Genomic DNA, 19,159 nt, shown 5'->3' with positions numbered 1-19,159 from the left:
GCGCTGTCATGGTTTGCTAACCGCCAACACAGACCTGAGGTTTACCGTTTCCTAGCAACTACATTCCCTTCCCAGCATGCAACGCAGCCAAACAGAGGCACGTTGCTGTTATTGGTATCATGAGTTTTCTCGCCCCACAAAAAAAACTGACAAATGCAACTTTTTCTCCTTTTTAATACACAAAGCAATGAATTGAATGAATAAAATCCTGTCTACACACACACACACAATAAAACCCACAGAGTTTAATTTGTAGTTATAACAAAGTTTATTTTACATTCTACACATTTGGACATGATTACCTCCTTATAAATACTATTTAGCAGAAAACCTTTTGGTGTATCATAAATTAGAAAAATATTGCTATTTAAATACCACAACACTGCCAACACCAATGTTGATGAAAGAGCAAAATGTTCTTAACAAACATGATTTCATTACTTCTACAGCACAGTGACCTATATGCCATTATACAGTCTCTGGATCCACCATGGCTGTTTTCCTTCGCTGCGACGCCCGCATACTCAGCTGTAAAACAAACAAACAAACAAATATTATTTTTGAAAGTAGCACAATAGCAAATAATTTCAGCATTCAAACCACATGTCAAGAAAACAGGAAAAACACATTTCTTAACATGCCATGTTACTGTCTTTACACAAGTTACAGTACCTGTTGTGTAGCAGTAGCTGCCCTTTGTTCAGCTTGAGTCAGTCGTCTCTGGAGGCGACTCGTCTTCTCCTGACACTCTGCTCGCTGCCTCTCGTACTGCACAAACATACACATCATCAATTAGAGTGAAAACACAAACGTCTCTTGTTTAACGCGTGTTTTTAACACACTAAAGTGACGAGGACTGTACGGTGAAACCACCTCCAAACATTAACATAGTCATACTTTGGTCAGGTAAAAATGTGTCAGTGCATCCTCACATTATTAGTACTATTCATTTGCCTTTAAACAAACCCAAATTGTTTCAGTTCATTGGACATTCTTTGAAGCTCTCCTATAACCCCCGTTTCATTTTTAGTTTTGAAACTAAACTTAAATATGTTTAAGTTCATACCATGGACAGCATCAAGTTAAGCTTTTCGGTGCGCCACTCTGTGACCCTTAGGGAGCAGGTTTCCAATGAAAATACTTCCTCCTTCTGTCTTTTTGAAGACATTAGTCTCTGGTGTTACAGAGGTCCTGACATTCACACACTCTTAACAGCATCTGAACGGGATTGAACAGTAAAGAGCACAGGTGGTCCTTCCATCAGGTGGAAGACAGCGTCCCACAGTGCAAGATGTCATCTTCCTTTTACAGCCATCTTCCACTTACGATTCTAGAATATATTTGGAGAATTGGTCGGTTTCATTTTCCCTTTCACCACGTGTACTTTTGTGTGTGTGTGTCTGTGTGTTACACAAACCTCAGAAATGGTATTATGGTCGGTTTCAAGCTGCATCTCGAGCTCGTGTGATCGCTGCTTCTGCCGATTCAGCTCTGCCCTGAAAAAAACAATAAAAAAAAAACAAGTGAAGGTAAGAGCCGGGCAACCTCTCACAGGGACAACTAAAACATTTATAAAGCTTTATTTTAAAGTCCTCCAGCAGCATCAGTATTTCCAATACATTTCAGCGTAGTACAGCTGTCGCTGACGGCAAAACAACTTCAAGTGGTAAGTCAATTTTTGTTTCAGCTGTTATCAAAACCTTTGATGCTCCACCTTATCTGTTGATGAGAGCCAGTGTTAGTGATAAAACTGACACAGTGAAGTCCTCAGGCAGTGAGGTAAAACACTGTTTGTATTGCATTTGATAAAGCGCTTTATTAAACATTGATGTATTTCATCTGATTTGAAATCATCTCTGTTTAGCAGTCTGCCAGCAGTACTCACTACTTTCCATTAGACTGGTTATCATTGTACGCTTCATTTTGCAGGGTTTATTTAACCAGAAAATGTTTGCTCAGCCTGCTTGCTTTATTGAGCCCCACACTGCTTCTCATCTTTCTACGCCAGAGGCAGGAGGAAGGGGAAACAGGCAAGGAGTGCTGTGTGAGGTGAAAGAGAAAGATGCACGCAGATGTTTCAAACCAGCACTTAGTTAGTGTATTGTGATTTGGCCGGCCCATTTGGCCCGCTTATCAGCATGGACAATAGCTGCTGCAGCAGCAGCAGCAGCACAAAGCTCCTGGAAGCAATTAGTGTACGCAAGCTATTATCCGTCCGAGTCCGAGTCCCAACTCGGTCCACACGCAGACATTATACACGTACGTTTTGATTCCGCGTGGTTTACGCTGTCAAAGAAACTTGTTGCAAATGTTTACCGCAATAAAAACGCCCATAAAGTTGCTAAAAACTGAAAAAAAAAAAAAGACAGCAGAAGTTTTAAAAGGTTCTTCAGTGTCACAGTAGCCCAGTAAATTGTCTACATCCGTGGGTTCACAGTAAATAGGAACTAAATCTGAAAACTTTTCATGGCACCAAAATTAAAACAAATAGTCTGTACTAAGTTTTCACCAACTCACAATACTTCCTGTTTACATACCCTAAATTACTATGGGAACAATGTCAGCCTTTGATAACCGCTGATCTGCACAAGCTCAATCATTGTAAACACCCAGAAGCAGTCACACTCAAAGATGTCGTCAGAGTAAGCAAGAAGATTGTAAATATTGTATTTGTCGCCTGTGGCTCCAAAAGTGCTTTTCCTAGGCTATATTTTGTGTCCCTCTTTTCTTTTCTTTCCTTTCCTTTCCTTTCCTTTCCTTTCCTTTCCTTTCCTTGGTAATTGTTAGAATCTACCTCAATAAGTTCTTACTTGAGGGCTGTGACTTTAGTCTCGAAGGCCTGGACCTGGTTCTTGGCCTCTTCCTTCCATCGCTGAGTGCTTTTCTGCTGCGCCGTGAGTAAGCGCGTCAGATCAGCATTAGAGCTGCGGCTGCTTTCCTCCAGCTCCCTCACCCTCGCGTCGAGTCCCTGCTCCTTCAGGCTGTGCTCCTGCTCCATCTGTGAAACCTTCGGGGGAACACAAGTCAACCTACTGCTCCCAAACTCATTTAAATAGATTAACACGATTCACAAATTAACTCATCAAAATTAATGCTGCAGTCAGCCAGTAATATTTTCACTTTCGGCAAGTTTGCATGCTTTTAAGTATCCTGAGATCCGTTTTAAAATTACAATTTAAATCGTGTTTTTAATACCTGTACATGAATTTTAAATTGTTCACTGTTAACGTAGGTAAAGATTGATTGGTTTACATCCGTCCTATTTTCCTCTTTCATGAACTTACCTGTTGCTTGGCCTTCTTTTGGACCAGCAGGGTGGACTTGCGCTGCTCGTCCATCTCCCTGCGGAGCTGCAAGTTCTCCTGTTGCAGCTGGAGCCGCTCGTCACTGACACCGACGCAGTCGTCGCGTGCTGCAGCCAGGAAGCCCTGCAGCCGCCGCACTTCTTCCTGGCACCGCGACAGCTCCTCGCCATAGCTACAAGTGGACGGATGGATCGGGGGGGAGGGGAGGGTTAAGCGGTGGAGTAAAGGTAGAGAGCTTAACTTCCTGTGCAGAATACGAAGTTCAAACTAAAGAATAGTAAACCTGCAATGTTTAAGTTCCACTTACTCCATCTCCATCTTCTTCATTTTGCTGTGGGTGCTTTGCAGGGTGAGGCTTACGTCGTCCCTCAACCTCTCTGCATCCAGACACCTCTGATGAAGGGCATCGATCTTCCTGAACTCAGGCTCCGCCCTGCCCTCCTTATACACCTCGATCAAACACAACACGGGTATTATTAAACTGATCAGCGCTGCCTGGGCTCGTTCATAAAACAACATAATCTAACACCATCAGAACATTAGAGCGAGCTGCAGCTGCTTCGTTCTCTGCGGTTGCACTGATACCTTCTCCAGTTCCTCTTCCACTGCCTTTCTCTCTCGCAGGGACCTCTCGATCTGAGACTCTTTATCTGCACACTCCTGGAGGAAGGTGGAAGGAGAGCGGGGAAGCAGGAAAATGGGTTGGTTGGAGAGAGAACGAGCGGGACAGGTAGAAGACTTTAAGTGTGATTTTGAGAGGAATTTGTCCCCCTCGGTGGGGCAGCTTTCTTACCAGCTGGAGTGCCGACAGCTCTTCTGCCATGCGGTGGATTTGAACGTTGCAGTGCTTGCGCACATTTTCCACCTGTTATAGATAAAGTGACAACATGATTTCAGAGATCTGTGGCCTTTCTTTCCGTTCGACAGACTGTAACTTTTATTTGACGTAAAATTTTTTTTACAAAAAAAGGTACTTGAGACGGTGACTCAACTCAGCAGGTTCCAAACTAAAGTGAAACATATGTGAGTTTTGCTTTGACTATGTTTTGTTTACCCTTTGCGTACCAGTTTCTAACCTCTGAGGCGGTCAGGAATTTTCTTGTGTGCACCTTTTCTTTTCAATGTATCCAGCAAGTACTTCACTTTTGAGCAAAAGATTTGGAGAAAAAACCGACTGATACAGAGGACAGTAATGTCTGATAACCAACAAATGCATGTAAATTAGCACAATGAAATAATAAATAAGGAATGAATAAAGCATTAAAAAGGTCAAAGCACAAATCGACATGTATTTATGGACCTGAATACTTTGTGATAGTAACTTTAATTTGAATTCTGTGTCCAAGTATGAGGAAACACATAATAGAGGGACAAAGGTCTTAAAACAAACAAACAAAGAGAGATATTACTGGAGCTATCTGATACAAAAATCTTGCTATATACTCAACAGTGTGTTGTACAGTGTGTGTATTGCTGTAACTTTCTGTACTGCCCTCGTTGTCCAATGAAGGCGATTTAAAAAAAAATTGTAATCATTATCAACACCCTTCATTTCCTGTCATATCTCTGCAGTCCATTATAGAAACGAAGAAAAACACCCAGCAAAGCAGACAATGATAATGGAAGAGGAAACGCATTATGATATGTAGCAAGTCATTATTCTTCAGAAACAAAACATTTCTTGGAGCTACAAAAATATGTTCTGTAATGGAATCCAATAGCATTTTGGAACAATGCTCTTAAGAGGGGGTCATTTTTGGTTTATTTGTTCTGATGCACGTACACAAGTCATCCACACCTTTAAAAAGAAACTCCACAGGGAATTTTCCATCTACCAAGTTTCAATTGAATTCAATGATTCTCACTGAAATGCATTCTGGACACCTACGTAAACATGTTAAATACATTTCCTTCCTTATCAAACATTTGCTGAGACATTTTGAAACTTTTGTTGTTTCCATCCATTACTTGCTTGCTTTTGTAGGTTAACACTTCTCGGCACATCAATTCCAGCAATTGTGTATCCGTGGAACGACATAAAACCCTGGACAGGATGTATCAAAATGCATGTATGTAAGATACTAAGAAACGATACCCACCTTTAAAAATTAACCCCAAAAAAATGGACCTATAAGCTGAGTCTCAATATTAATTAATTCTGGACACACCTTTGAAAATCCATCCCTCATTCTTTAAAATCTGAGTGGTACTCATGTCCTCAGTTAAATCTGAGGTTTGACTACCAATTATCAGCACTTTGGGGATTAATTCTTCATTACACATGCTTACCATTAAACTGAATGGCTTTAAATCAGGATAAGAGCGGCGATTGAGATGAAAAAAAAAAGTGTCTCACTTTGGCTGCAATATTTAAACTCAACCTCCAACTCAATGACTAAATTACCTGGAAGGTAAAAAAAAAAAAAAAAAAGAAGAAGCAAATTCATGGGAAGGTACACGACATACAAAAAAAATTCGAACACGCCAACAGTCGTTCTTCAAAACATCGTCGTGTGTTGAAGGCCGGCCAGAGACTAAGATGACATCAAGCGTGTTCAGTCATACTACGCTGCATTAACGGGATTAAACAGCTGAAGGGCTCCATGAAGAGGACCCATTAATAGAGCATTAATCACCATGTCTCTGACTGAGGTTAAACAGGGGGAGAGTGAAGCAACTGGTACAGCTGGCGGTTGTGCTTTCATGTAAAACTAATTATAAATCAAAAAGTCTGTGGTTTTCTGAAATCTTTGGGAATGCCACTTTATATTGAAACTTTATATATATATATATATATATATACAGAGCTGGCAGCAAATATGCTGACGTCATCCGGTGCTTTTAAGTAATGATGGGATTTCTTTAGAAGTCACTTCAAAGCAGATTTTTCATCTTACACACGTCAAATTACGTGAAGGTTTTTTTTTTGTTTTGTTTTTTTTCAGTAAAAAGCCATTCGGTAACTGTACCTCTTTCCTGGTGCGGACTGCAGCATCCTGGATCAGCTGTTTGATTACCTCCTTTGTCTTCTCCACCTCTTCTGTCTTCTGTTTCTCTCTTAACAGGGCCTGAAGGGACAGGGTAAACATGTCAGCGGATGGCGCGGCTGAACAGATTGAGAGGATGGGCGGTGGTAGGAGACAGAGACAGAGCGTCCGCCGTCACCTGGTCCTTCTGCAGAGCGGCCTCCTCGGCCACTTGAACGCTCTCCCTGACTTTCGACAGCGCCTCGTACTTTTCCTCCTCAAGGCTGCTGCAGCACGCCTGGAGTTCCCCGACCTTTCTTTCCCACACCGTTTGCTCTCTGCGAACCGCCTCTGCCTCCTGAGATGCAGCTTTGAGCCTAGTGGCGGAGAAAACGCAGTGAGAGCCGGCAGCGGCAGAGGGAACGTCAGGGAACAGCTGCTCGGCTCTGTGACATTCACGCTGAGATGTAAACCTTTCCATAAGATCAACGCGTGGCAGCGCCTTCATCTGAAGCACCGGTCCTCCTCACGGTAGATGGCCTGCTGCTGCTGTGATCACAGGTGAGGCGGCGACATGTGCTCACCTGGTCTCGAGCTGGCTCAAAGCTCCCTGAAGCTGCTGAAGCCGTCTGTCTGCCGCGTCCTCTCGGCCTTGGGCTTCTGCCACGTCTTCCTCCTGAAAACACGCACGAGATTTGGCAATCAGAGCAGGCTTGCAATAATTTAGGATTTTTCATTACAGAATAATCAAATGGATGCATCGATATGTTTGTCAAATATCCAAAATAATGACAAATAGTAGCTTTGAAAGCCCAAAGGAAACCACTTAAAGCTAAAATAACCAAAACACCAAACTATGTATTGATTGCTGCACATAATGCATATAAAGCTGCTGTTTCAACTGTTTTAAACACTACATCTGTGTGTTATGATGCTTCAGGGTTCTGACTGAGTTCTTCTTCCGCTTTTTTTAATTTCCGTTTTTTTCTTCTCTCACCCGCCTCTGCACCTGGTCCTGGACGTTCTGCAACAATTTGGTCATCTCGTCCACTTTGGCGGTGGCCGTCCTCAGTTCGGTCTTGGTCTGCCTTCACCAGGACAGAGAGAAAAAGCAAGATCACAAAACAGAAGACTGACTGTAATCCAGATCTTACAGACACCTTTTTAGGGTATTTAACAAATTGGAAAACACTCATTAATTGCTTTCTTGCCAATAGTTAGCTGAAAGGATCAATACCACTCTTATGCCTGTTTGCGTTTTATGAAGATGCACCTCTAAAGCTGACTGGTTATCGTGTTATACTTTGTCTGTTTAATGCGTACAAAAACTGAAGAGCACAAGACAAAATGTTGCGGTTGTATGGGGGAGTTATGTGCCAGCCTGGTTCTTGGCTGAGACCAATAATTGCCCCGCTGGTTGTTTGGCAACCTGACAAGTGACTTCAGGAAGTTGCGAACCAGCTGTTGGTTGCAGTTTCATGTGTGCAGCACGAATGTTAATTCAGTGAATGAGCTAACTTCCCAAAATGTTGAACTGTTCCTTTAATTTGTAAATTTTGATTCTGGTTCAACCACAATTATTGTATACAGCAAAGGCTATTTTACAAGAAAAAAAAATAAAATAAAATCCACCATATTTCATTTCATTGTATTTTCTTATGGTGTTTGACAGCGAAATGCTCATTCGGCATTTATTTATTTTCATACAGTCACTTGTATAAGTTATGTAACCCATGTACACAGGTGGCAGGACACGTGAGACACTTTGTTTACTGATGTTCACTTCCTATTTTATGGTAATTGCTGTCCTGCTGGAGTTCCTCGTACCTGATCGTGACAGTGTGCCTGATATTACACATTCACATTCACAGGACCTGTGGCAGCCGCCACTTCGAGTGAGTGAGTGTGTGTGTGTGTGTGTGTGTGTGTGTGTGTGTGTGTGTGTGTGTGTGTGTGTGTGTGTGTTTAGTTACCTGAGCTGGCTGTGCAGTTCCTCCATCTCGGTGCTCTGCTCTGTCACCGTCTTCAGGAACTGCTGGTTGGTCTGTTTGTGGCAAGAGAGACACGACTGATATTTGTGTGGCATGATTCCAAACGCACAGCTCCAACTTTCTCCCACAAAACTTCTCTCTTAAAAAAAACTTTCCGTGTCCTTTCAGAACAACCAGAAAAACCCTGAGGAGCCTCTGTCAGTCACTCACTTGCTACAAAGTCAATTGTTCCCACATGCGCGTACTGAAAAAGCCGGCTTGCTTGCATGAACAGTCAAAAGAGGGAAAAGCCCAAGGCTTGCCCGCTCATTAAAAATGCATCAAAGGGATATAGTATTACTATACTCACACACTGTATTGGGACCAGAGTACACAACAAGCATATGAGTGTGTGTGTGTGTGTGTGTGTGTGTGTGCGTGTTCATGTGTTTTTGTGTGAATAAATACATCCACAGTATGCTGTACCCTTAATATCAGAGTAAACTTGAGTCTCAGACACCTGAACTGTCTCTAAATAAAGTCTGAACTGTTTGGTGCTGAATTATCTGTGACTGTAGGTGAGCGGGAGACAGAGAGAGAGAGAAGTGAACAACAGTGTGTAATGGAGGGGGAAAAAAAAAAAAGCTGATGCAGTTCGAGGATTACCAAGTGAGCTGACAGTCCATTATACAACACGACAGTTGTGTCTGACTGGCCGTGTGATTTCGAAACCGATTCACTAAAGTTAGAAGATTAATTATTAGAGCGGGGTTCATTTCTAAGAAGTGCACAGCGTTTCGATCCTGTGGCTAATTGGGAGGTGGTAATTTAACACACTTTTAATTAACCGTCACTTACCGATTCCAGTTTCTGATTGCCCACTTGGAGTTTGTACGCGTGCTGCTGGAACTGAACAAGCTGATCCTGTGATTGGGGGAAAAAAAAAAATGCAATAAAAGTTAAAAGCCAGTAATGACTTTATGTTTATATCATGCAATAATTGAGGCCAAATGGCTCTAATTGACCTCGTTTATTTGATAACGGTGCCATCTAGTGGTGAAGTGCTGATGTTCTGATAATGTGCTGGCTCGGCATGTTTAATGTGCTGAACCTTGAGCTGCTGTCTCTGAGCGTCATTGATGTGTCCGTCAGAGATGGTCTTCTGGTAGGCCAGCTGGAGGCGGTCTAGCTCCTGGGAGGCTGTCTGCCACAGCTCCATGGCCTGCACGCGCTCCTAAACACAGACATGTAAAAAACAAATTTAAAAAAAAAAATCCACCGACATGTTTCTGTATTCCTGTGGATTTCTTGCCAGTAAACAGCCCGACGTCACGCAACAGCGTGATCCGCTTGTGCGTCTCCAAGATGAGAGAGTAACTGTGCCCTTTTAAATACATGGTACAGCAGCTGGTACCTCATACATTTAATTATCAATGTTCTGGGTATGCCTATCAGTAAAGATCTGACAGTAACACACCCTTAACCTTCGATAGATACTGCTGCTCTTCGAGAAAGTAAGCAGTCACACAGCGCAACCAAGTTAACACAGTAAAATAGAGTCAGAGGGAACTTGTATATTTCTACAGCACACTTTATATATGGTAAAATGCTGGTTGTTTGAAGTGTATTTTCAGCACCATGGACAGCTGACCTTAACAAGCTCTTCACACTGCATCCCTACTCTCAAGTTTTGTGAAATGCATGAGGAAATCTCTGTTTACTTTAAGGCCTCGGTGTATAAAAGGCAGCAGAATGCAAGTGAGCAGCTCCAGGCACTGAACCGGTGGGCGCGCACACGCGCACACACACACACACACGCACACGCACACACACACACACACACTGTGAAACGTAATATAAACATGTAAAACGGACATATGCAGACCTGCTCAGACAGCTGGACCTGCTCCTGGAGGTTTCTGAGGACCATGTCCTCCTCCAGTGAGCTGCCCTCCACTCCTGAAGCCACGGGCAGGGCATGAAGCTGCTTCTCAACAGACTCCCTCAGCTCTGCATGTAGCCTGGAAAAGGTGGTGGGTATTGGTAGTTAACACTGACAGGTTCATTTATTTAAACAAAAAAAATGTATATATATTTTTTTCTTCTTCAAATAAACACAACAACCTTTACTATTGTAAATCAAGCATATACTGCGACTCCACAAATAATCCATGTAATAAATTATCTGATATCCTCTAATAATATCTCTCATGATAGATAGGTTTGGCTGTCACAGATTTGTCTATATGTGTGGAATTTTTTTTACCTTTCGTTTTCCTTGACAACTCTTTCCAACTTCACTTTGACTTTTGTCATCTGCGCCTGTTGATTTAAACGACACATTAACATTAAATGTTATCAATTAAATAAAATCAGACCAAATACCCTGATCCCTACAGACCAGGATATTCATCACCCGGCTCCATCTTTTAAAGCATCAGTCTTTCGAAAACTCAATTTTGAAAATTTTAAAGCCTTAAATAAACAAATCACAGTGCTTCAGTATACACGACTGCATATTTATAATATATCGGTAAATAAAATCAAGTTATTTCATAGGTTTGTGAGTTTGATTGATGACAATGTTAGAACTGAATTTGTGTGCCTCTTCTTTTTTACCTGGTAAGTCTGTAGCTGCTCAGTCATTTCATCAATGTGCCGATCATACTCTGCTATCAGAGGAGCCATTACACTAAAACAAAGATGAATGTAGATGTCACTTATGGGAGGAAATGTATGTGCTTTCTACTACATTCATATGAACATATTCCTCACAACTTTACTGAATGCATCCATCTCTTAAATGTGTCGATGAATTAAGTATTACACAAACGGATCAACTGACCCTTTATCTGAGATCCAGGGTGCCAGAGATTCTGCCAATCTTCCCTCCTCAACCTATCAAACGTAAGACAAACAAGGGATGAGGGTTAGCATTTTTGGGTACTTAGTATTAGTTAAATACAAAAATTATTACTATTTACTTAGTTAGCAAAAATAAATAAAGTTGGAAGGTTTCCAAACATCATTTTTATCAAAATCATCTATGTATGCTGGTCTTGAATCATTTGGAGACAAAGCCAAACACATAAAAAAAAAAAAAAAAAGTTTAACTGAAGATACCAAATAACAAAAACCTGAATTATTTGAGTTAATTTGAGGTTTGTGACGATGTGTTTGTACCTGAGGTGATGTGGATTGAGTGTGGTGCTCATACTGACACTGGCTCAGAGCAGAATTTAACCTGTGGACTGAAAACAGACAAGACAAGTGAAATAATAAATATCATAGCCTGTGACAGCAAAAGAAATGCGCACCAACTCTTTGCAAATACAGCTAAACTTTAAGTTAGATGTTATTTGTCACCAAACGATGACGCAACTGCGTGTTTGTTCTTCTTACCTTGATCACGCAAAAACTCACGTTCTGCGTCCATGTTGAATATGTACCATAAAAACAATCCCCACTAATTTGCAGACTGGAGTTTTAAAAGCACAGAAGCAGGTACAATACGTCCTCAGTGATGTCAGCCGTTGTTTTCGAGGCAGAGTTTCAGTGTGGGACTTTTTAAAACGAACACGTTTAAACAATTTACAGTTAGCTCAGTGGCTAATCAATCTCAGCTAACTAAACGTTTTCAGCTGCTACATCAACATTTTCCACAGAACAGCAACGGTTTTAAAAAAAAAAGTATGTAAATATATAATTTCATGCGTGGTAGTTAAATATGAAGAATTATAAGTGAGGTTTTGTTCATTTGATCCTTGTTTCCGCCGCCCGTTTCAAAGTAAACAAATACCGACCAATGGCAACAGAGATGTGCATCGCTGAAGCTGTTCCGTCTGTACAAGAGATAAAGCAAAAAAAAGGTTCCGCTCTGTATCAGGAAGCATCGAAGACCTCTTCCAAGTCAGGACAAATTGTTATTGTTTTTAGTTTTTCTAGAAAATATATCTTGTAGAAGGGATTATGCTTTCTGGCAAGTCATCTCGGGTTAATTAGCAAATAACAAAAACTATAGGGGAAATGCTGGATAGCTGTCGGCCGTCAAGTCATGTGATTCGCCAGCAAACTAGGATGCAAATGTTACTGTGTTCCTGCTGTAAAAAATAACGTAGTTTTTGGTAGATTTATGCTGATTTATATTCACACCAGGACTAACAACCTCAAGAAGTAAGTTCACTGGGATAGGTCACAGTTTCCTGTATCAGGAAGTCAGATTTACAGCCTTGTTACTAAGTAATAGAACTGTTTTGGATATTATCTTGATAACAATCTGCTTGAAGAGCCACAGCAGATATATATAATGACATAACAAGCTCATGTTAAGCACACTGACGTTGTAGCCATTGACAAAGCCTTTTGACAACATGGGGGAAGCTCGTGGGCTGCAGTTTCTAACACTTATCCACGTTCTGCTCTGCTGTGAATCCCTGTAAGTTTTTACTTTATTGTTACACTGTGTTACAGAAGATTCTCATCCTCACACAATTGTTTTCTCCCAGTCCTCGCACGCAAATGCAGTTTGCTATCGAGCACACCTGGGACAGCAACCTCGTGGATCATGACCCCATCAGGGTCGTCTTCTCTCCCGGGCAAGGCGGGCTGAAGATGGAGGCGTTTGGTCCGTTCTTCAATGACCCGGCCGCTCCTGCGGGGCCCCCCAGTCAGGCCTTCCCCGGACTGTGGAATTATGAAGGTGGGTAAGACGGTAGGAGCTTTTCTACTCTTGCTGTGGCAAGAGCTCTTCGGGATGTGTTGGTAAATCCATGATAATTACCTGCGAATATAAGTGACAGCAAAAATTTAAACAATTAGATGGATTGTGACACAGTATGTAGTTACTGTAGTTTCATAATCGATTCATCAACCAATCGCTGCAACTCTACATCTGCTGGTAACTCTGAGCAAGAAAGCAAATACACATATTTCTCAAAATGTCAAAGTATTCCTTTAAATGCAAAACATTGTAATTATTCTGCTGACAAAGTACAACTGCTGTGGGGCGTGGGAACCAGGCCCCGTAATGTTTATTTAAACTGAACTTTATAACTTCACTTTTATGGCCTTTTGTAATAGATTGCTTTGCATTGTACATGAAGTGCTTTTATGGTTCACGCCCCACAATCGTCACAATTTAGTCTGTGCGATGCAATTCCATACCGTTCTACCAGTTGAGATAAAATTATGGATATAGTCCGATGCGGTCAGGGAGACTAGGGACTAGCTCTGTTTATGAGAGCATTACAGTAACTGCATTATCATTATTATGGTGACATAGCAATTAAACCTTGTAATGAGGTTGAGTAATAACAATCCCTTCTAATTGACCTTAAGGAAGTTCGATTTCCTGTTAATGAGCCCCACATATTTGGCCTCGGTAATGTTACTTAATAAATTGGAAACCAACCCCATTATAATCTAGGTAGATAATGAGCATGCTGCTAGGTTAGTGGGTGTGCTGATCCCATTATCGTATTTCAAAGTTTATGTATCCTGTGTTTTTGCATAATATTGTTATACTTTAACCTGAAAGAAATGACTCAAATGATTTAATTCTTCTTTTTTTTCTTCTTTTTTTTTGTGTGGAATGGGTGCCATTGTGGTTTAATAACACATTTTAAGCAGTTTTTTTTTTTTTAATATAATGTAGGATTAAAGGTCTTATCTTCATTTTGTGTTTATCTCATCAGTCGTGGAGTCTTTCTTCCTTGATAGCACGACAGAAAACTACTTGGAGGTGGAGCTTTGTCCGTAAGTACTGAGCTACACTCTCGTTCTGTCTCTGATCATATGTTTATAGACAGTCACAGTAAAAAAAAAGAAAAAAGAGACATGTTCTCTGTGTTTTTACTTCAGACACGGACAACACCTGATATTATTGCTGTCAGGAGTCGGCCAAGCGTTCGTGGTAGGTGTGACACAAAGGGAGCTTTTATTAGGGGGCTTTTTTTTATGCTCGGTGATAAGTATTTCTCACTTTATTTTTTATTTTATTTACTTCTTTCTTAAGCAACAACTGCCCATGGTGTTTAGTACCACGATCACAGGGGACAGGTGGATGGGTGAGGCTCTCATCCCCTGGTCCTACTTCCCCCCCAACATCAACAAGATGAACTCCTACGCCATCCACGGCTCCGGAGAGAAGCGGACGTACGAGGCTCTCTACCCCATCCCCAAGGAGGAGGTAGTGGAAGGCCAAAAGCCCAACTTGTGAGTACGCTGACTCCGAAAGAGCAGAGTCAGAGGTCGTAGCAAAGCATTTCTTGTTTGTATCTAAGTAGCTGAGTGTAGTTTCATTTAAATTGTAAATCATACATTTCCCTTAATCCAAGTCTTGATCATGAGCATTATTTTGATGACATCATCAGGGTCATTTTTTACAGATATGTTCAAACTTTTAAAGAGTTCCCTCCAGAGCAACAATAGTAGTCCAACAATAAACACGTCTTCATGTGTGGAATTGATGTTTTGAAATGTTTCCAGCCACTTTTAAGTATTTAAGTTAGAATTTAAAGAATAATTGTCGCTGATAGGCCAATCCCCAACTTTTTTTTTTTTTTTTTTTTATTTGCGAGGTATTAGCCTGGTTTGAGAATTATACACAAAAAAATGAGACATGCTGTATATGTATCTAAATATATTTTTTTTCTTTTAGCCACCGCCTGGAATATTTCCAAAATTTCCGCCTGCAGAGCATCATGGGAGAAGGTTGGATCCAGCCACACTCGGATCTTTGGATCGGAAAGCCTTGAAGCTTTTCAACAAAACTCTCCTTTTCTGTCTCTCTGTTTCTTCTCTCGCACACACAGATACACAAACTCACCACAGCGGCGGCAGAGCAACAGCACAAACAGTCTTTGACAGGGAACAAAGGGCAATCAATCTTTATTAGTTAATGATGTCAAACGATATGACAAGAAATATGTTATCGGCTTGTCAAAGCACATTAGCCCTCACACACATCTGTGCGAGCACGGAGACACACACATACTGGCCGTCACCTTAAATTGCCTCAGCAGAGTGTGACCTACAGTGCTTACGCTGCGCTCGGTGGCAAGGAGTGCTCACTTTGACATTCAGCGCCGGTGTAGCCTGAACGCTTCACTTCAGTGAGATAACCTCCAGCGGGTCCTTGTGATTCTTTGCCCCGACTGGTAGAGGACACATACAAACAATCATACACACACCACTGATGTGCAAAATATCTTTTCAGGGATACGTGCCAGAGCTTTTGGATTAGTGCTCTTTGTAAGTCGGCCTCTGTTCGCAATCATTCCACTTCTTTTTTTTGTTAAATCATTTGTTTTTTTACATATTGATTACATACTGCTGGTGAGTTCTATTGGCTGGTTTGTCTCTGTGATTGTTCAATAAGTGTCACTGTAATTGTACTTCTGATGTGTGATTATGTTTTAAGTGCCATTCCTATTGAAGTGATTGTCTGACACTTCGTGATATACACTTTTTTTTTTTTTCCGCTTTCTTCTTGAGGAGATCAATACCACTCTCTCATGTTTGGACACTATTTATGCAGCTAGAGCAATCAGCTAGTAAGCTTAGCCTCTTGCTGTATTTCCCCGGTTAGTGAGGAAGAATATTTTCCCAAAGCGAAGATGCAAGGTTCCCAAAACGTCAACCCATTCCTTTAGCGTGAATCGATAACAAGCGGCAACCAACAGTGACGTCACTCATTGTTTTTTGACTCGATCTGATTGGAAACCGATACTACGCCCCGCCCACTGATCGCCGTAACCTCACTGCACCACAGGCCTGTCAATTGAACAGACACGCCCCCCAAAAACACTGCCTTTTAAAGCTTAATTTGTAAGTAATGACCGGATTATTTTCAGATGGACAGCTGGAGCACTAACAAGCGACTTTAGCGAACAAAAGCGCGGAATAACCTCTAGTGGCACTCGGTGGTATTGCAGCTCAAGACACTTACGCATCTGCCTAATTTTTTTTAGTCCCGCAAGCTACGTAATGACAAATAAACTGAAATAAAATAAGCTGCTTGGACTATTGATCATTACACTCTGCAGTTCATCCCTCCTCGTATACATCAAAGTCCCCACTCACTCACTTCACTTTTCCACCTACTTTTAGAAGTTGAGATCACAGACGTTCGGATCTCCGACATACACCGACACACGCAAGTGACTGGGGACTCACAAATCTTTCTCTTCTCTCCGTGACCCCGTGAGTCTCTCCCCGCTGATGCTATAGCTCTCTATAAAGCGCACATATTTAGGCTATCAGAGGCTCCTTTCGGATCCCTGACTGGCATACTGCTTCTTCTGACCAGGAGATGGAGGGCTGATTGATTTTCATGTTGGCTGTGTTGCTCTTCGCTGTGGCAGCCCAAAAGCCCATATTGAGCCTTATCAGTTTTAATTGGCATTCTCGCCTTTGAAATGGGTGCAGTGATTAGGCTTGGAGAGCCCACCACTTAAGCCCCCTCCTTATCATCACTTGCGGTGTCTTGCCACCACACTGCACAATATTCACAGGCACAACACACACAAGGGGTTGTTGTCACAGTATTTTACCAGACCGCATCCAACCAATAAAATGTTGATCTAAAAATATATGTTTCTGGACACATTGAGACAAAAACGAAGCGCTTTTGATGAAAAAGCACACGACCACGCACACCCACCTGTGCGAAGGCCGAGGATGTGTGTCCCCACTGAGATTTAAACCCAGTTCTCTCTAATTAGTGTGAAGAGATGAGAGGGGAGAGCAGAGGAGGTAGCTGCCTCTCCTCTACCTTCCAAAGCCCCAGCAGACAAGCAGACACAAGAGCTGTCTTATCCCGCTCAGAAACCGAGACCCTGCTCTAAAACATTCAACACCAGCTTAAGGGTGATTCTTCATGTCAAAAACTTTCTGGCGATCACCCCAGACCTAGTTCCTTTTTTTTTTTTTTTTTTTGCAAGAGACCTGGGTCTCATTTCCTTAAGTTTAAAGAGTGTTTGAGGATATGAATGAGGATAAAGTTGTGATGAAAAATAGAACGCGAGGGATAAAGAAGTGATCTTGGAACATAAAAAGAGCGATAGATTGAAAAAGTGAAAACAGTAATGACTTTGCCTAGTTTTAGAGACGCTGTGATAGAGGCCCAAATGAAAGATTCATACTGGAGCTAATAAGATAGCGGCAAAATTCGTGGCCTTTGCGAGCTAATGCCAAAAAAAACTGTTTCAGATTGTACAAAGCGATAGAACTTATCAACACTATGCAGTATACAATCCTTGTATGGCTGGCTTCCAGTATAATACATTGCACAAAGAAAAGCAAACTTTGATCAGTGCTCATGAGGGACTTTATCTTCCTTAATCATCAGAGGGCCATTTAGGCCTAAACTGTAGGGTACCTTATTCCGGATATATTCTCTACAACAACGTCGAAACTGTCAGAAAATAATACGACACTGGTTGTGCCAGTCCTCCATTCAGTTTTTAAAAAGATAAAGCCCTAATGGAAGGCAACATGGCGCCTTAGTGTTGTCCTGGATCAACAGAATTCGTATTAACTCTGTCTAATTATTGTCCAACTAGCCCATCATTACTGAGAGGGCTGCAGGGGTGAAGGATGGGAAGGGCGGCAGTGGGCTCAAGAGAGACCTGGACCTAGATGCTTCTGCAGAGTGTGTGTGTGTGTGTGTGTGTGTGTGTGTGTGTGTGTGTGTGCGTGTTTGTGAATGCGTGATGACACGAGTACTAATTGCAGTTGAAGCCTGCTAGGGTTACGCGTATGAGTATGGCATGGCTAGAATGTGGGATGAAGCTGTAAAAGGCCGGGGAGAGAGAGAAAAAAAAAAAAAGCGACGCAGAGCCAAGCGGATGCCAGGGACATTAATGAGGGCCAGACGAGTTCCTCTTCTCAAGAACACTGCAATAAGCAGGAGACGAGAGAGGAGGGAGAACGGGAAAAAAAAAAAAAAAAAAAAAAATGAGGGAAAGAAGGGTTTCGTTACGGAGGAATGGACCTTGGGCAAGCATGAGTATTTTTTCATCATATTCACACATGGATACGTAAACATCGTTCATGTCAACATCTAGAAAAAGTACACACACGGATATAACAAACTACTGCAACCAGATACAGTCAGATAATTCCTTCATGTTTATAAATCAGTGCTAACATGTGCAGTAACATTTTATACTCAGAGCTATTAATTAACCTTTATTTCCGCTTTATAAGCTCACACACACACATTGTAAACACATGGGGCCCATACACAGAGAGAAATATGAAGAAGGGCACTCATGCTCAATCTATTTGTCACCAGAGGGAGTGGGATTCATACGTTATCATCGCATAAACATTAGAAACAAATGATATCAGTGGGAAGGGAAAAGAAACTAAATTAAGCTTTCTTTGTTATCATAACAGAATATAAATCACGAGTGTTTGCCTAATTGATTCCATTACATTCCCACCTGCCTGCTGACTCTCTCATCCATCCGCACATTGTTTATCTTCATTTTAAGCGAGATGGATGAAAAAGGTCGTTATTGGATGTGAAGCCTGCTGAATTCCAGCCTTTTTAAGCGAGCGCATTAATTGCCAAAATAGATGCAGCACACAATTATTAGAGAATATTTGTTCTTGCACGACAAACTCGCAAAAACTTTTGATAGAGAAGTTTTGGTTGTTTGGAAGATGCGAGGCGGTGATACTCTCCTTTGTTTTGAACAGCAAACGGACCGCATTACGCTCGAAGGTAATTTATGTGCAGCTTGATATTACTGGTTGTAAGTGAGCAAGTTCACTAACTCTTAATTGGGAAATAAATCACACAGTTGCCATAGCAACAAACACTTAAAAGTGGTCCCTGCAAAAATGAGAGCATGCTGATAGTGTCTTAGCACATCGAGGTGTTGTGTGTGTGTGTGTGTGTGTGTGTGTG

At 41.6% G+C, this 19,159-nt stretch overlaps 2 protein-coding genes across 3 annotated transcripts; one reads left to right on the top strand and one right to left on the bottom strand.

The window, feature by feature from the left end:
* Window positions 1-244: 244 nt before the first annotated feature.
* Window positions 245-12,053, bottom strand: sclt1 (sodium channel and clathrin linker 1). Its single transcript, XM_069165902.1, has 21 exons — window positions 11,644-12,053; window positions 11,425-11,492; window positions 11,087-11,139; window positions 10,861-10,933; window positions 10,508-10,563; window positions 10,127-10,262; window positions 9,353-9,475; window positions 9,100-9,165; window positions 8,245-8,315; window positions 7,269-7,359; window positions 6,856-6,947; window positions 6,471-6,648; window positions 6,275-6,373; window positions 4,099-4,170; window positions 3,891-3,965; window positions 3,613-3,755; window positions 3,285-3,477; window positions 2,811-3,007; window positions 1,418-1,496; window positions 673-768; window positions 245-528 (listed from the first exon to the last, which is right to left on the bottom strand). The coding sequence occupies exons 1-21, from the start codon at window positions 11,675-11,677 to the stop codon at window positions 469-471; spliced, it is 2,055 nt and encodes a 684-aa protein (XP_069022003.1). The 5' UTR covers window positions 11,678-12,053; the 3' UTR covers window positions 245-468.
* Window positions 12,054-12,130: 77 nt separating this feature from the next.
* Window positions 12,131-15,691, top strand: cunh4orf33 (chromosome unknown C4orf33 homolog). Of its 2 annotated transcripts, none has more exons than XM_069165972.1 (6): window positions 12,131-12,414; window positions 12,747-12,940; window positions 13,935-13,995; window positions 14,101-14,152; window positions 14,255-14,454; window positions 14,900-15,691. In XM_069165972.1, the coding sequence occupies exons 1-6, from the start codon at window positions 12,374-12,376 to the stop codon at window positions 14,994-14,996; spliced, it is 645 nt and encodes a 214-aa protein (XP_069022073.1). In that variant the 5' UTR covers window positions 12,131-12,373; the 3' UTR covers window positions 14,997-15,691. The 2 variants fall into 2 exon arrangements, with proteins under 2 accessions (XP_069022073.1, XP_069022072.1); XM_069165971.1 differs by having other exon boundaries at window positions 12,131-12,676.
* The last annotated feature ends 3,468 nt before the right edge of the window (window positions 15,692-19,159 follow it).

Source organism: Embiotoca jacksoni, unplaced genomic scaffold, assembly GCF_022577435.1.
Source record: "Embiotoca jacksoni isolate LCO1_2020_lvr unplaced genomic scaffold, fEmbJac1.0.p SCAF_36, whole genome shotgun sequence".
NCBI lineage: Eukaryota > Metazoa > Chordata > Actinopteri > Embiotocidae > Embiotoca > Embiotoca jacksoni.
The sequence above is the reverse complement of the archived record's forward strand: the minus strand, read 5'-3'. Positions and strand labels throughout refer to the sequence as shown.

What these genes read in the sequence shown, in the direction of transcription:
- sclt1 (XM_069165902.1), bottom strand. Translation starts at nt 11,677, where the DNA reads ATGGACGCAGAACGTGAGTTTTTGCGTGATCAAG. An exon ending in AGGACCAGGTGCAGAGGCGG is followed by an intron (nt 6,948 to 7,268) that starts GTGAGAGAAGAA and finishes GCGTGTTTTCAG; the next exon opens with GAGGAAGACGTGGCAGAAGC. An exon ending in ACCATAATACCATTTCTGAG is followed by an intron (nt 769 to 1,417) that starts GTTTGTGTAACA and finishes ATGTTTGTGCAG; the next exon opens with TACGAGAGGCAGCGAGCAGA.
- cunh4orf33 (XM_069165971.1), top strand. Translation starts at nt 12,612, where the DNA reads ATGGGGGAAGCTCGTGGGCTGCAGTTTCTAACACTTATCCACGTTCTG. An exon ending in TTGGAGGTGGAGCTTTGTCC is followed by an intron (nt 13,996 to 14,100) that starts GTAAGTACTGAG and finishes TTTTTACTTCAG; the next exon opens with ACACGGACAACACCTGATAT. An exon ending in GAGTCGGCCAAGCGTTCGTG is followed by an intron (nt 14,153 to 14,254) that starts GTAGGTGTGACA and finishes TTCTTTCTTAAG; the next exon opens with CAACAACTGCCCATGGTGTT.